This window comes from Mustelus asterias, chromosome 2 (genome assembly GCF_964213995.1).
Source record: "Mustelus asterias chromosome 2, sMusAst1.hap1.1, whole genome shotgun sequence".
NCBI lineage: Eukaryota > Metazoa > Chordata > Chondrichthyes > Carcharhiniformes > Triakidae > Mustelus > Mustelus asterias.
In genome coordinates this window covers 107522077-107540397 of record NC_135802.1, presented here as the reverse complement: position 1 = coordinate 107540397, position 18321 = coordinate 107522077, and the positions used below count along the sequence as shown (strand labels likewise).

At 39.1% G+C, this 18321-nt stretch overlaps 1 protein-coding gene across 5 annotated transcripts in view; it reads right to left on the bottom strand.

The window, feature by feature from the left end:
* skap2 (src kinase associated phosphoprotein 2) overlaps window positions 1-18321 on the bottom strand; it is a 346507-nt gene that overhangs the window by 306639 nt on the left and 21547 nt on the right. For all 5 annotated transcript variants that reach the window (XM_078240001.1, XM_078240009.1, XM_078240015.1 and 2 more), the window contains exon 4: window positions 3201-3299. In XM_078240001.1, the coding sequence (XP_078096127.1) occupies window positions 3201-3299 (99 nt within the window). The remainder of the gene's footprint in view (window positions 1-3200; window positions 3300-18321) is intronic.

The window sequence follows — 18321 nt, the reverse complement described above, 5'->3', positions numbered from 1 at the left end:
CCATGAAGCCATTGTCAATTGTCGGAAAAACCCATCTGGTTCACTAATGCCCTTTAGGGAAGGAAATTTGCTGTCCTTACTTGGTCTTGCCTACATGTGACTCCAGAGCCACCACAATGTGGTTGACTCGCAAATGCCCTCGGGCAACTAGAGATGAACAATAAATGCTGGCCAGCCAGGGACAACCATGAATGAATAAAAAAGAGCAAAGGTTACATGAGCCTAAATTTAATGTACAAGTTTAAACACATATCTTACACTGCAAGTAACAACATAATTGATTTGCTTCTCCACTGCACTTTCATTTTAATAAGCTCAAGATCAAATGGTTGAAAATGTCTACACAATTGCGGGGACTTAAATCCAGCAAGAACAGACACCAGATTTACACATGACTTGAACTTCAAAATCAGTGATTTGCAAAGTCAACATGGTGTGAATTGGACAGGGTTTCAAACTGTGTATTTGACCCATAAAGATCAATTTTCTACTGATCACATTCGACTAAAATTGCAGCTTTAGATTTTGCAGAGTACTATTTTTTTAAAAGGCTGGTGGTTCTCCAATTAAGTTCCTCATATGGCTATAAGAAATTAAAATCTTGTATTATTGCTTTTCACACATTGTATTAATTAAAGCATAAAATATAATGTAGTATATGTAAGCAGAGTTGAAAACTAGACATTGATCAATTAACATACATAAGAAATAGGAGTAGACCACATGACTGCGAGTTGAGCCTGCTCCACCATTCAATTCAGTCATGGCTGATCTTGGGCTTCAACTACACTTCCCTGCCTCCATTTCGTATTACTTGATTCTCTTTAGATACCAAAATCTGATTATCCCAGCCTTAAACATATTCAATGATTGAGCATCCACAACCCTCTGGAGTAGAGAATTCACCTCCTTTGCAAGTATTTTCTCAGTCATGAATGAGCAGCCCCTTATCCTGGACTGTGCCCATGTTTTAGATTTCCTAACCAGTGGAAACAATCTGTGTCTCTCCTGTCAAGCCCCTTCAGAACCTTGTATATTCCAATGAAATCGCCTCTAATTCTTCTAGACCCCAGAGAACATCAGCTCTACTTACTTAGTTTCTCATCATTGGACAACCACCTTATCCCAGAGACCAGGTTAGTGAACCTTCACTAACTGCCTCCAATATTCTTCTTTAAATATGGAGACCAAAATTGCAGAGCATTCCAGGTGTGGCCTCACCAAAAACCTACACAATTGTTGCAAGACTTCTTTATTCTTATACTCTTTTCCACTTGCAATAAAGCCAACATGCCATTTGCCTTCTTAATTACTTGCTGCATCTGCATGCTAATTTTGTTCACTCCTTGTACAGTGTACCCAAGTCTCTTTGAACATCAATACTTAACAGTTTCAAAAATTCTAAAAAATGCTTTCTTTTTTATGACTTCCCTACATTATATTCCATTTTGTTGCCTATTCATTTAACTGCATCTTTTTGCAGCCTTTATCTATCCTCCTCGCAGCTTACATTTTAAACTAGCTTTGTATCATCAGCAATTGTTGTAATCATGTTTCCAACATGAGTTGTTTGGGAAGATTTTATTGATGAATACTTCCGTTGTGAGCCCTTACTCACTGGAAGCATACATTGAAAAACCATGGAAAGTCACAGATGATTTTGCAGTACACATTCCCAGCAGGTTGGTTTTGTAAAATGCATCAGTTAGGAATGAAACAAGGTTGTAAAGACCTAGCATTATGCTGCACAAACTGAATATCATATTTTAAGCATTATAAGTCCACAAACCTTACTCAAAACATGTTCCTTCATCACAATTAGAAACTTTATTTCAACTTTTGGTTGACGTACGAAGATATATTGTTAATATTAATATACATTTCTGATGCAATTTCTTATTTTATGCACAATCCTGTTAAATGTATAAACACAAGATATAAAGATTATATACCAGGAATTAAGATAGCATCTAACCGCATTTTAACTATTAACAATTTTTCAGTTTTTATTTAAGTTTGCTGAAGATCCTGGAAATCTTCCTTGATTGAACCATTCAACATAAAATTCTCGCAATTTTTAAACCTGATATAGGACTTACAGGCTACAATTTCAGTCTGCTTAAAAGCAGTTTCTTGAGAACATTTCAATGGTGATCACAGGAAATTTTGAAATGAATGAAATTGCAATCTATTTCACAAAGGTGACATTAGAGGAGGAAAATGAAATAAACATGTCCCCACTCCTCAGTGACAAAAATTTCAATGACTGAAGTCTAAACTGCAATATATTTGATGAATGTACTTAGCTGATCTCAGCTATGGATCTACTCAACAAACTCATAAGATAAGCATAACAAAGACCTCCTATTATTTATTACCTGGTTGATTTCTGGGAGGTAGTTTATTTCTTGGATCAATTTCAAAAAGACCATGCACCATATAATTTAATACAGAACTGCTTCCTTCTGTTTTTTTTCAGGCAATTTTTTCTCTCATTCGTATATTCTTTGAATAAACAATCGTTGCTGGATAAAAATTCTACAAAAGGGTTAATTGTAACATTCATGGTTTAGTTTCCATTTAAAGAGTCAGGGCCAAATGTTTATATAAGATAAACTGTAGGACAGGGACAACTATATAATCCATGATCTCTTTATTGAGTTGCATCACATTTGGATTTTTTTTTAAACAAGTCCTTCACTTGCCTTCCAGTTGTACAAAATGTACAACATTGTATATACATAGGACATATTTAATACGCTGAAAAAATGTTATTTTATGCCATTTTCTAGTGATCTTCCTGTTCTGCTGGCAAGATTTGCATACTACTTTAGTTGGAATATGACAATTAGGAAAAAGTGATGCCAAAAACTATCCTATCTATTTAATATATTTTAGGAAAATATATTATATACAAGCTTAATGAGTACAATTTAACCTGAGCTTCATATTAAGGCCAAGTTTTTTGTGCTTTAAAAATACGTTTTTTTTCTTGGTTGTATACACTTTGAATACCACTAGAGAGAGCTCTTCAATTCCTCATAGCTGCTTTCCAACGGCAACCCAATTCAATGTCACTGGAAAATTACCTCTTGCCTGGTTTTACTCAAGAACTTTATCAAACCTGAGGTCCAGATTTTATAGTTCCTAAAAACAAACTGACAAAAACAGATCATACAAAGATATGCAATATCACATACCATCAGCTGCAGCTTCCTCATGGTTATCGTAACGTTCAGATGCCAGTGAAATACCATCTCCCGAAGGTTCGTCACAGCTGTCAGAATCATCCGATCCCCCTACAAAATAATTAAAAATTTAAGCACAATTAACATTCCATGTTAATATGCACGAGAGAATTGTTCATTAAAGTTTAATAAAATTCAATTTAGTATAACATTAAAATTCATTGATATAGCAAGTTTATTTGATGAAGGCAAATAAGGAGTTAAAAGCAGTATGTGCACGCACACTCACACTAGCCAGCAGATAGTAAACCTTGATATTTGCTCTTGAAATGGGACAGGTTGCATTTGTTGCCCAAAGGCTATTCATTCCAACTGCAAAAACTAAAAGGTAGAAAGAGAAAGGCTGCAATTTCACTGCCTAAATGGGAGGCTACCAAACTAACTTCAAGGCTTTTTTTCTATTTTCAAGGGACGCGTGCTTTGTTGACTAGGCCCGCATCTCTAACTGCTCAAGAAGTTCGTATAACGGCCTTATTAGCAGGCAATGTGGCTAGATCAATTTAGCAAGGGGCATGTCACTGGGTATTCAAAGCATCTGTCTGTTTCAAGCAGAAGGCCCATTTTAAAATGCAAATTTGGGCCCTATGACATAAATAAAACTCTTATTGGTATCATTGGTGGGAAGACGTGCCATGCAGGCTCCAATCAGTTTAGTGGATGGCAGAGCCGAAAACCAACCAAAGGCAAGCACTGAACTATTACTTCAGCTCTTTTGGTTTGACAATCATGCTGCTCACCAGCCCTCCTCCATACACACTCAGCTTTCTGGCAAGTTTAGCACCTTGTAGTTCACCTGCAAAATTTAATTGAGGTCTTGACTTCAAAATCATGGGGGTCTCTTTACCACTAGAACAAATGGCCAGCCAGCACATTATGCAGGTCATCAGCCAAGATTCAAAATTAGCCCTCCCTAAAACAAACCATCAATACAATTCATATTAAAAAAGGCATTTTGGAAATATCCAAGAACAGCAACAGAACCTCTCCTGGACATATTAGTATTAGTATAGAAAGGATATCATGAGGGTTCAGACAAGGAACAGAGAGATTTCCAGGATTTAGGGCTCAATGAAGTGTTGAATATATTTTTATTAGAGAGAAAATTAAAAGGATATGTAACCCACTTATGTAAAATAATGACAGGCATGGATAATTTAGGCACAAGCAGCTTAATTTAAATTGATTGCCAAAAAGGACATAAGAACAGAATTACAGAAGTAGTTTTCCCTACTTAATGTCAAATATGAAAAAGGATCTCATTAAAAGTAGTTAATGCTACATTGATTAACCCCTTTAAAAGAGAACGAGATAAAATATCTGGTTAAGAATGAATGTTGCAAATTTGGGCTCAGCGGATCAAATATACAATGGCTCTAGTGCTGTAGGAACCATGGAAATATTGGTGATATACAACTCATTTGGGTTACATAGCTAACTGCAATCCTCCTACAAGTGAAATGGAGACACAATGCTGCTTTGCCTAATAAGATTGTCATTGTAGCATAAATGCAGGCTGAATCTAAAGTTGGAGACCTGCCTGATATTGAAACAAAGAGTAGCAAGACTCTCTGAAGGAAATCATATACCACTTCATTTTAGAGCCAGTTCAAGTACAATACACAAGTCTGATGACAGTGCAAAGCCAAAACTGTTTCATATCAAGACTAAACTGGAGTGTAAACTTGTATAATTACACCTTCACATTGATATCTAAAGTTTTTTCTAGGTTACTTTGGAAATATAATTGAAGTTTAATTTTCTTTCATGTTTTAAATCCAATTATTATCATTTTTGAAAGATTGAATAAAGTTGGTAGAGTCTAAGGCAAAGCAAATGTGGATGTGTAAGTAACCATCAGATATTCCAATACAATGTCAACATCAGAACCCAAGAATAGCAAATTTTATTGTGCGTGAGAAGAAACAAGATCCAGACTGAGTAAAGAAGAACAAAGAACAAAGAACAATACAGCACAGGAACAGGCCCTTCGGCCCTCCAAGCCCGCGCCGCTCCCCGGTCCAGGATTGAATCCTGAATCCAGGATCCCCACCCAATTTTCCAGCCTATCTACATACCAATATCCTATCCACCGAGCTGTCCCTCACAGCTACGATGCTTTGTTCATTACAACCTATTAACTCACCTATCAAAGGATAGCATTATAAATTGTATGACCTAAATGCAATGCAAATAACATAAATAAAGGGTGCATTATGTGAGTATGCTGAAGCTTTAGCTCAACCATGAGAAGATGGCCATACCATCTTGCATGAACGTAAGGGGAACACCACAATTGATTTTACAGCTGCGAGCACTTGATGGAGAAGATTGCATTTCCTCATTTTCACAGAAAACAAATGCAACAAGGTAAAGAGTTAAATATTCAACCACAGTTTTTAGGGAAACTCAGATACACAGAAAATACTGCAGATTACAGAAAGTTAAATGACTTGACAGTAGTTGATTGGCCCTGAATATAGGAGATCCTTGAAAAGCTAAGGCATGCCAAGAACATGAAAAGTCTCAGCTTGTCCAAAGGTCACTGACAGCTTTATGATAGAAGGAAGCCATAAAGCTCTCTGCAGCAATATTTTGGTCATGAACTGTCCCAATCAGCCAAACTTGGTGCATTTAACAAACTGAAAGTCAGTTAGCTAGTCAGAATTACACCAAGTAGTTTGCAGTAAACAGACGTGATCAATAGGTCATGGAATAGAGAATTCTATTGTTTATTTGAGCACAAGAAGCTTCTATACAAATGACCATACTATAGCAATTGAGAAAGAATGCAGTATAGCGTGTGTATGTAGTGAGATACAAGTTGCTTGTTTCTCTATTACAAACATTTTGGAGTACATTCAGATCACAAAAAAAACTGATCCCGCTCAACTCTATTCAATACACAAAATGGTTATTTCCTCCAATATGTCTGCAATTCAATACTCCACAAAACATAAACCGCTCAGTGAAATGATTCAGCAAATGATAAAGAAGAGGGGCTAACCAATGAAATGTGACTCATTGAGACTGTTGATTGGAGTCAAGCAGAGGTACTCCCAAGGATGTCTTCAAAGAGGTGAGGACAGTAATGTGACATATTCCATGTACTACCAAAGTATAGAGGCAGAATTGGCTTAGAACTTTAAAAAATGGAAGATAGAAACTTGTTCAGAAGTGGAGGGGCAAATATCTGTTCAACATGGAGGGTGGTGGAAAGAACAACTTTTGGCATTCTAATAGAGTAACTTGCTGGCACCAAATTTTTTTTTTTAAAAATGTTCTTTCAGGCATCTTTGCTACTTTCAGATCACTGACATTATTACAAGAGCAAAGTACTGCAGATACTAAAAACCCAAAACAAAAATAGGTATCAACCTGAAATGTTAACTCCACAGATGCTGCCAGACCTACAGCGATATTTCCAGCATTTTCTGTTTTTATATCACTGATTTCTGATGTGTATCCAAATGAAATTTCTTATTTTATTCCTGAGGTCATCTTGTGTACTTGGTTGCTTAGTATTTGACAAAAATTGGGATCTCACTGATGCTATCCTGTAACTTTGTTGGACTAAATAATTAAGGTACTGCTTAGGCTATAACATGACAAGGGACACCACCTTGTTATGTAATATTACATTGACAGGATCACAGAATAATAGAATAATTACAGCACAAGGTGGCCAATTGGTCAGTATCGTCTGCACCAGCTCCCTGCAAGAGCATTTCACCTAGTGCCACTCTGCTGTCATTTCCCTGTAGCCCGCAAATGTTCCCTCTTCTGATAATAATCCAATTCCCTTTCAAAAGCCACGACTGAATCCTCCTCCAATGCACTCAAGTAGTGCATTCCAGATTCTACCACTTGCTGAGTAAAATCAAATTTTCTCAAGTCGATATTGCTTCTTTGGTCAATAACCTTAAATCAGTGTCATCTGGTTGGCATCCTTCCACGAATGGGAACAGTTTCTCCCTATCTACTCTGAACAGATCCCTCCTGATTTTTAACCTATGTTAAAATCACCCTTCAACCTCATGTTCTCCAAGGAAAACAGCCTCAGCTTCACCGACTGATGCACATAACTGGAACCATTCTCTTGGATCTTTTCTGCATCTTACTAATACCTTCACACCTTTCCTAAAATATGATGCTCAGAAGACACAATACTTCAGTGGAGGCTGAAGCAGTATTATATACAGGTTCATCATAACTTCACTGCTTTTGTATTCTATGCATAAAGCCCAAAATCCAGTATGCTTTATTAACTGCTCTGCCACTTCATGATTTCTGTATATATACCCCTAGGTCCCTCTGCTCCTGCACTCATTTCAGAATTGTACCTTTCATCTTATATATTACCTTCTTCCATTCTTCCTACCAAAAGAAATCACTTCTACTTCTCTGCATTAAGTTTTATCTGACAGCAGTCCACTCATTCAACCAACTTACGACCTTTTGAAGTTTAGCATCATCTTCCACATTGTTGACAATTTTGAGCCATTAGCAAATTTTGAAATAATGTACTCTACATCAAATCGCGTTTTGAAATCTTTCCACCTATGACAGACGATGAACACATAGTAAACAATCCATTGAGATGTGGTGCCTTCATTTGGTGCACTTTTGCTGATAGACATAAAGGCCAATCCTTGAAGCAAGTTCTGCTACTTGACAGTGCAAGTGACATTCCAGGTTGTTGCTTTCGGTGTTGGTACCGGTTTCCAAACGGCTGCAGCCAACTTGGTAGTGCATGCCAGCCCATCGGATGTATTACCATTTTTTTTCTTTTGTCAGCTGGTGAATCAAGCGCCAATGTTGATTTTTTATGATCTTGATGTTACTCTTACAAGCAAATTTGAAGCAGAGCCTTGAGTGCCCCACTGGGTCATCTGGCTCTGTCTTAATCACTATACAGAAGTCCTTGGATATACCATCATTTTCCACTTGGAGGACATGCCTGAGCTACCTCTGTTTGCTTAGTGCCAATATGCTTAGGATCTCTGCCTTTGAGAGAAATGCCCGATTTGTAAATTTGTTCTGCTAGGACATAGAGTCATAGATGGTTACAGCATGAAAACAGGCCCTTCAGCCCAACTTGTCCATGCTTTTTAAAAAAAAACCCTAAGCTAGTCCCAATTGCCCGCATTTGGTCCACATCCCTCTATACCCATCTTACCCATGTAACTGTCTAAACACTTTTTAAAAGACAAAATTGTACCTGCCTCTACTACTACCTCTGGCAGCTTGTTCCAGATACTCACCACCCTCCGTGTGAAACAATTGCCCCTCTGGACCCTTTTCTACCTCTCCCCTTTCACCTCTAGTTTTAGACTCCCCTACCTTTGGGAAAAAATATTGACTATCTAGCTGATCTATGCCCCTCATTATTTTATAGATCTCCATAAGATCACCCCTCAGCCTTTTACACTCCAGAGAAAAAAGTCCCAGTCTATCCAGCCTCTCCTTGTAACTTAAACCATCAAGTCCCGGTAACATCCTAGTAAATCTCTTCTGCACTCTTTCTAGTTTAATAATATCCTTTCTATAATAGGGTGACCAGACCTGTATACAGTATTCCAAGTGTGGCCTTACCAGTGTCTTGTACAACTTCAACAAGATGTCCCAACTCCTGTATTCAATGTTCTGACCAATAAAACCAAGCATGCTGAATGCCTTCTTCACCACTCTGTCCACCTGTGACTCCACTTTCAAGGAGCTATGAACCTGTATCCCTAGATCTCTTTGTTCTGGAACTCTCCCCAACGCCCTACCATTAACTGAGTAAGTCCTGCCCTGGTTCAATCTACCAAAATGCATCACCTCGCATTTATCATTCGTCAGCCCAGTGGCCCAATTGATCAAGATCCCGTTGCAATCAAAGATAACCTTCTTCACTGTCCACTATGCCACCAATCTTGGTGTCATCTGCAAACTTACTAACCATGCCTCCTTTATTCTCATCCAAATCCAATTAATATAAATGACAAACAACAGTGGACCCAGTACCAATCTCTGAGGCACACCGCTGGTCACAGGTCTCCAGTTTGAAAAACAACCCTCTGGCTTCTGTCATCAAGCCAGGTTTGTATCCATTTAGATACCTCACCCTGGATCCTGAGAGATTTAACCTTATGCAACAACCTACCATGTGGTACCTTGTCAAAGACCTTGTTAAAGTCCATGTAGACAACATCAACTGCACTGCCCTCATCTACCATCTTCGTTACCGCTTCAGAAATCTCAATCAAATTTGAGAGACATGATTTCCCACTCAAAGCCATGTTGATTGTCCCTAATCAGTCCTTGTGTCTCTCAATGCCTGTAGATCCTGTCTCTCAAAATACCTTCCAATAATTTACCCACCACAGATGAGAGGCTCACTGGCCTGTAGTTCCAAGGCTTTTCCCTGCAGCTCTTTTTAAACAAAGGCACAACATTTGCCACCCTCCAATCTTCAATACTCATGATAAACTACAGACAGTGAATATGGAAATTATTGAGCTTCTTTTCTTTGCATTAAATTGCTCATTTTCACAACCATACATCAAGTTCAGTTTAGCTCAGTTAGCTAGATGCCTGGTTTGTGAAGCAGAGTGATGCCAATAGTGCTGGCTGAGGTTATTCATGAAAGCTTACTTTTTCAACCTTGCCCCTTGCCTGAGGTGTGGTGATCCTCAGATTAAATCACCACCAGTCAGCTCTCCCTCCCAAAGGTGAGAGCAGCCTATGTTCAGCTGGGACTATTGTGACTTTATAAATCATTAGCTAGTCCTAATAGTCAGTTGCTGTTATCCCATGCATGCTTCACGAATTGGCCAAAGGTGGTAGCTGCTTTCCCAATGTGTGCATCAAGCTCTGCATCAAAGGGACAGACTGTGTGACACCATGGTAGCAGAATTTGTTAACCACTTTCAGTGGGGTGTTATTTAATGTGATCAGGAGTGGAGCTGCAACACCTTGTCCCATGACTGCAGTGTTCTTGATGCCCATTGTCAGGGAAATCAGGTCACAGGCATGGGAAAGACAGTCCATGAGTTTTTGCAGCCAAGTTGCCATGTAGGCGATTGACACTGCAATGTTGGTGCAAAAGATTCTGGATGATGCAATATGTTTTTGCCTTCGCTTTCAATCTTGATGGATTATAGAGATTTACTGTCTTGACTTAGCGTGCAAGATACCACATCTACGCACATTCTAGAATCAAAAGAATTCAGATTTAGTGAACACAAGCCTCAGTGGCTGAATGTAATTTTTCCCGGTCCCAAAGGAATCCCATACTTAGTGTTTAGTCTGATAGGTTAGGTTTGCTTCCACCATAATCAATATCCATGCTTTGCTATGAAGATCCATCCAAAAAATAATCAGGGGCATACTGGTTGTTAGTGGACTAATAAACCAGCCGATTGAGACAAGCACTTCAGGGATAAAAGTTTAAATCCAACCACGTTTGTTGGGGAATTTAAATTTTTATGTTCAATAGTAAAATGTCAAAACTATCCCCACAGCACTTTGAGTAAAAAATGAGTCTGAGATTATAGATAAATTGAGAGATAAATAACCAGGGGCATAGATGTAAATACTTGGTAAAAGGATTAAATGGAGCCCAGCAAAATATTTTCACGCAGCGGATGGTGAGGGTCTGGAACTTACTGCCTGAAAGGATGGCAGGAGCAGAATCCCACATCACATTTTTAAAACTAAATAAATATTCACCTTAAGTACATTAATTGTAGGGCTACAGACCAAAAACTAAAAAAATGGGATGAGGCCAAATAGCTTTTTACAGCCAGCACGGACACAAGGAGGCAAATGGCCCCCTTCAGTCATGAAATCAATAGGCACTATCATATGACAAAGGAAAATCCAACCCAGTCAATTCTGCAAATCATCAATACTAATATTTGGGAATTGGATCAAAATTGGAAGAGCTGTCCTGCATTCAAGTCAAGTGAACAGGCTGGTGGTCCGTCACAGAATCATAACTTTCAGTCAACTTTTCAGAATCCTCCATCACCATAGCTGGATTCTGTCCCACTAACCAGACCCACTAGAGATGGTGGCATGATGGCATAGGGTTGGGGTGGGTGGGGGGGGGGGGGGTGAAACGACCTCAGGAGACCTCAACATTGACTCCAGGCTCATGGCTTCAACAAGGCAATGAGTGTAGCGACAGTAAGGAATGCACTCTGGATATCTGGATATGATTTTCTATGTCCATCACCAAGAGTTGCTCAGTATCACCACTACGAGCCAGGTCCTGAAGGGCATATCAGCAAGGCCAGACTTGTGGCAGGTGGTGCAAAAAAAATCCAAGAGGGAAAAGAACCTACTTGACTTCTGTAATGTACTTACTATGTTAGGGGTTGTGGGTTTTAACAGAAAGAAAAGAATGTGGTTTGCACAAATGGATTCAAACACACAACAGGTTTTATTGAAAAGCTGCTCCTGCTGCACTGCAGAATACAAAACTAAAAGTAAACAGCACCCTACGCACACACCTTAATGACATCACCATCAAAACATGCGATCAGCTCTTAAAGCAACCTGAACTCTTTTTACACTATATAACATCCCTCATCCTCTCTTTACATCTGTGATCATGACAACAAATTACTACAATGTTATAAATAGAATCAATAACACTCCAATTCTATACATCATTAATCATTATACACAGTCAATAAGAAAGTTGGTCAGGAGGATGTCTATTCCCCTTTGGTTAAATACGATGTTCTGGAATTTGCTGTCTCTGACCCTAAAAGTGTGATCTGGATCTTCAGCAGACACTTCTTCTCATGGAACTAAATCTGCATCATTCTCACTCAGTATGGTAGCTAAGACAATCAGGAAACTCAATCAACTAAGTCTTCCAGAGTAGCATTCACAAACACTAAGGACTAAAGAAATTGGTACTTCTGGAAATGATTCTGAAAAATCATTTCAAAATGAAAACAATTGGTCAGCATGGCGTCGCCAAACTAGTTCATCCTCAGTTTGAACCATGTGATAAATTTCACCCGTTTTTGCTAAAACTATAGCCGATTCCCATTTCTCACTCACGGCAAAATTAGGTGTTCTCTATCTCACATAGAATCATAGAGGTTTACAGCATGGCAACAGGTCCTTCAGCCCAACTTGTCCATGCCGCCCTTTTTTCTTTTAAAACCCCTAAACTAATCCCAATTGCCTGCATTTAGCCCATATCCCTTTATCCCATCTTACCCATGTAACTGTCGAAATGCTTTTTAAAAGACAAAATTGTACCTGCCTCTACTACTACTTCTGGCAACTTGTTCCAGACACTCACCACCTTCTGTGAAAAAATTGCCCCTCTGGACACTTTTGTATCTCTCCCCTCTCACCTTAAACCTATCCCCAACCTTTGGGAAAAGATATTGACTATCTAGCTGATCTATGCCCCTCATTATATTATAGACCTCTATAAGATCACCCCTCAGCCTTCTACGCTGCAGAGAAAAGAGTCCCAGTCTATCCAGCCTCTCCTTATAACTCAAACCATCAAGTCCAAGTAGCATCCTAAAAAATCTTTTCTGCACTCTTTCTAGTTTAATAATATCCTGTCTATAATAGGGTGACCAGAATTGCACACAGTATTCCAAGTGTGGCCTTACCAATGTCTTGTACAACTTTAACAAGACGTCCCAACTCCTGTATTTGATGTTCTGACCAATGAGACCAAGCATGCTGAATGCCTTCTTCACCACTCTGTCCACCTGTGACTCCACTTTCAAGGAGCTATGAACCAGTACCCCTAGATTTCATTGTTCTGTAACTCTCCCCAACGCCCAACCATTAAACTGAGTAAGTCCTGCCCTGATTCAGTGTACCAAAATGCATCACTTATCTAAATTAAACTCCATCTGCCATTCATCAGCCCACTGACCCAATTGACCAAGATCCCGATGCAATCGGAGATAAACTTCTTCACTGTCCATTATGCCACCAAACTTGGTGTAATCTGCAAACTTACTAACCATGCCTCCTATATTCTGATCCAAATCATTATAAATGACAAATAACAGTGGACCCAGCACTGATCCCTGAGGCATACCGCTGGTCACAGGCCTCCAGTTTGAAAAACAATCCTCTACAACCACTCTCTGGCTTCTGTCAAGAAGCCAATTTTGTATCCATTTAGATACCTCACCCTGGATCCCATGAGATTTAACCTTATGCAACAAACCTTGTTGAAATGAGTGTTGTTTTGTTTTCACTTGTCGTCTAACACTGATTGTTGCTGACACTACTATCTCTGAAGTTTCTGCAAGTAATAACAAATCAAACATAGTTCTGAACTTCCTCTTTAAGAGTAGTAATGCAGGTCGTCGCATGAGTAGTGTTTCTACAAGATGACAAAAGGCTATTCATATGACACAATAATGAACTTTGCTCTTCTGAAGCTTTAAAGAATGTTTCAAGGATTGTACGAATCTTTCAATTGGTTGATGGATGACAAGGTGTAGATTTTATATGCTGAATACCATTACTTTTGAGATAATGCTCAAACTCTTGTGAAGTAAACTGTGGACCAACAATCTGTTCTGGTTTACCAAATTTTGCAAAAATTTCTTCAAGTTTTTCAATGGTTTGTTCAGATGTAGTAGATTATATGATAACCTCTAGCCATTTTGAGTGCGCATCAATTATGACTAAGAACATGTAACATTTAAAGAGACCAGCAAAATCCAAGTGCTTTCATTGCCATGGCCAATTCCAAAGATGTAAAAAGAGGAACGGTGGTGGATTCCTTATTTGTGCACAGGGTTGACACACTCCTACTTTTTGTTCAATCCGAACATCCAGAACTGGCCAAAAATAACTATTTGCTAATTTCTTCATCCGGACTATACCAGGATGTCCTTCATGTAATTGTTCAAGAACTCTTCCATGCTGACTAGGAGGAATGTTCAGACTCCCCACAATAAATACCCACCTTGGACAGTCAACTCAAGCTCTCTCAACACATATGGTTTTAAATCAGGAAGTGGACGATGCACTTCACCTTCCCCAGCATGGGATCATTTCTGGGATATCTCTGAATTTGAAAAACTGTTATAGGCAAATGATCTACTCGTGAAAAATAAAGAATATTAGCAAAACCAGTTGATGGTATTTGCTCAATAGGTAAAGATATGCATGATAATGCATCAGCATGGCACTCTGATTGATGATCCTTTATATCGCAAGAATGTACAGAATCAGAGACCATCTTTGCAAGTGACTAGCAGCTAACGATGGTATGCCTTTATATGGTCCAAAGGTCGATGGTCAATAATGTGAAATGACGACGAAAATTTTGTATACCAAAATTTATACTCAATACTCCTTCTTCCAGTTGAGCATAGTTAGATTCAGCACTAGTCAGAGTATGCGAAGCAAAAGCTATTGGTTGTCCTTCTCCCAAAGGCATGTGAAACTACTGTCCCTACTCCATAAGGTGAAGCGTCACAAGCAAGCGCTTCAGACTTCTGCAAAGCATCTTTGACATCCTTGCATGCTTTTGCTTTCTGTCTGTTGTCCAGTCCCATGACTGTGTCACACAATAAATTATGCAATGGTTTCAATAATAGCTAAATTCAGAACAAATTTGCCATAATAATTTACTAATCCTAGAAAGGACTTCAATTGTGTCGTATTCTTTGGATGTGGAGCTTCTAATAGAGCGTTGATCATTTTAGAAGCATTGGGTCACATTACTATCAATAATGTGACCCAAATACTGGACTGATGCCTGGAAAAAGTCACTCTTTTTTGATACGCAGACCATATGCTTCAAGATATTCCAATGTGCCTTCCTAATTATTCAAATGTGCTCATTCCCTCTACCCTGTAATTAGAATATCATCCATATAAAATTGTACACCAGAGAGACTACTTAAAGCCTCCATCATTCTTTGGAAAAGGGCTGGTGCAGATGTTATTCAAAAAGCCAATCTTTTAAAACGAAAAAGATCTTTATGAATAGCAATAGTTGTGATTCAATGGTTACATGCCTCTGTAAATGTGCTTGTGAAAGATCAATCTTGCTGAATTTCTGTCCACCTGATAACCCAGCAAACACATTTTCAATTAAAGGAAGTGGATATTGATCAGCACATATTACTGGATTTATGTTTTAAAATCACCACAAATACAAACTGAAGCATCTGGTTTCATGACAGGTACAATGGGAGTAGCCATGTCACTAACATACCAGAGTTAACAAGTCATGCTAATTCTTCTGCTTCGACCTTGAAACAAATTGCATATGGCACCACTCTTGCTTTGAGACTTTTTGGTTGATTATTTGGCTTTGAGCTTCACTTCAATGAGTTAATGTCTCTTCGAATACACTCTTGCATTTATCCAGAAGATGCTGTCAGTCTGTTTTGACATTGACCAATCTGTTGACAGCACTCAGTTAAGCTTGATCTTGCCCATGATCTCCCAAATAAAGCTGGAAATTTACCATGGACAACATGGAGAGGCAATCCACCGTTTGTCCATTCAACTCAATGTTGACCATGATGTAAACTTTTAATGGCACGATATGTCCTTAAAATCACACCAGCTGGTTTTAAGGAAAGATAATGCAGTTTTTGTTGGTATGTAGTCTTAAGAATTAAAGATACAGTAGCATCAGCATCAATCTCCATCCTACTAGATTGTCCACTTTACTTTGGAATCACCCAGAATCTATGCAATTCACGCTGTATGGATAAGATGTTCAGTTGGAGCTCTAGCATATTTCTAGACATTCTCTTTTTCACAGTCATATTTCTTTTCTTCCACGTAGTAAATTATTTTCGTAAAATGCAACTTATTCTCTCTCTTGAAAGTACCCAGGTTCTTCTTCTGAATAAGGTAAGTTGTTTTAGCCAAGCAAGCTTTTGCAATGTGACCCATTTTGCCACTCTTCTTGCATTGACCATCCTTGCTCCATCATTCACTCACTGAATGGCCCATTTTGGCACATATGCTACATGCTTCTTGTTTTGATTTCCTGTGGGCAGTTCCCAACTTGTGCATTTTCATTCCTGCACCAAATTGTAAAGTCTCTTTATCAATGTGTTCCATCGGCACAGCGATGGAACTGCTGTCTTTAAAGTCAAAGCATGCTTAGAAAACAAACTTATTTGGACAGCCTCATTTTGGAAACCACAAACTAGACAATTGTGAAGAGAATCTTCTAATGATTCGCCAAACTCTCAAAACCATAGAGCTTTTTCTTACTCCAGTCTTCCTGGCACGGACACTTAATCTTTAATTCTATTGTTGCTTTTACTCAGTGCAAGGACCAATAATTTTTTCTTTAGGATCTTTTCTCTATGCTCTCGATGAAACAAAATCCCAACTCGCTGCTAATTTTCTTTCTTTATTAGGGATTGTGCGTTTTAACAGAACTGAAAGAATTCAAATAAACACACAACAGGTTTTATTGAAGAGCTGCTCCTGCTGCACTGCAGAATACAAAACTGAAAGTAAAACAGTAGCCTAAGTACGAACCCTAATGACATCACCATCAAATTATGTGATCAGCTCTTAAAGCAACCTGTAACCCTTTATAAATAACTATGCCTTCAACAAATTACCTGTTGCACACTGGAGTGCTCCATGTCAGCATTGATAAGAGTGGCCATCACACAGTCCAGAATTTTCCTGCCCTTCCCACCAGCAGAATCTTTCGGTCCTGCCAAATTTAATGGACTTGTGAATGACTTGCCACATCCACCGAGGCGGCACCCACCACACCAGAGCTAGAAAATCCCTGCATTCACCTTGAGAATATTGTCCATTGCATTGCATGGCCTTATCACCATGTTAGAACAGCTCCAGCAACTCAAAAATGGGCCCCCTTTAGGTGCTGTGGGCCATCAGGATCAACAGAATTGTATACAATCACAATCTGTGATCTCATTGCCTGACATATCCCTTATTATACCAATAGTATCAAGCCAGGGGACGAACCATAGTTCAATGAGGAGTGTAAGAGAGCATGTCAGGAGCAACAGCAGATATATTTAAGTACAAGGTGCCAACTTGATGAAGTTATAACATAGAAAACCCACAGCCAATGGGTTAGATCAAAGCTCCACAGTCCAGCCACATCCAATTGAAATGGTGGTGGTGAAGTAAACAACTAACAGGAGGAACTGATTCCACAAATATCCTCATCCTCAATGATGGCGGAGCCTAGCAAGTGAATTCAAAAAACAAAACTATCTGCAACCAACTTCAGCCAGCAGTGCCAAATGGATTATCTATCTTGGCCTCTTTCTCGGATCCCAGCTTGGGAAAATGAATTTCTGTAAATTGGGAGTCTAGGACAAAGGATATATGGTCCAAAAATTAGAGTCAAATTCTCAGGACTAAGGTTAGGAAGACTTCTAGATGCAAAGACCAGGAGAAATTTGAAATTCTCTTCCCTAAATGGCAACTGATCCTAGATAATTTTTTAGTCTTAAAATTGAGATTAAAAGAGTGTGTTAGCCTAAGGTATTAAAGGAGCATCGAATCCCTACAGTGTAGGAGGCCATTTGGCCCATTTGCACCAACAACAATCCCACCTAAGCTCTGTCCCGGTAACCCCATATATTTACCCTGCTAGTCCCCCTGACACTAAGGGGCAATTTAGCATGGCCAATTAACCTAACCTGCACATATTTGGACTGTGGGAGGAAACCAGAGTACTCGAAGGAAACCCACACAGACATGGGGAAAATGTGCAGACTCCACAGAAGCCGGAATTGAACCAGAGTCCCTGACGCTGTGCGGCAGCATTGCTAACCACTGTGTCACTGTAGCAGATGTGAGGCAAGTGGAAGATGCTTGAATAGCTAAACAGCCTACTCCAAACACTATGTTCAAATTCAGTTCACTCCATGTGATAGAAAAATAGTCGAGTGTGCCAAATACAGCAAAAGCTATGGGGGCCCAAACACATCCCAGTTGTAGCATTGAAAAGTTGTGTTCCAGAGCAATAGGATGTCTAGACCAAGGTGTTCCAGTACAGTTATAACAATGTTATCGATCTGAGCAGGTGAAAAATTGCCCAGGTAGATCCTGTCCACAA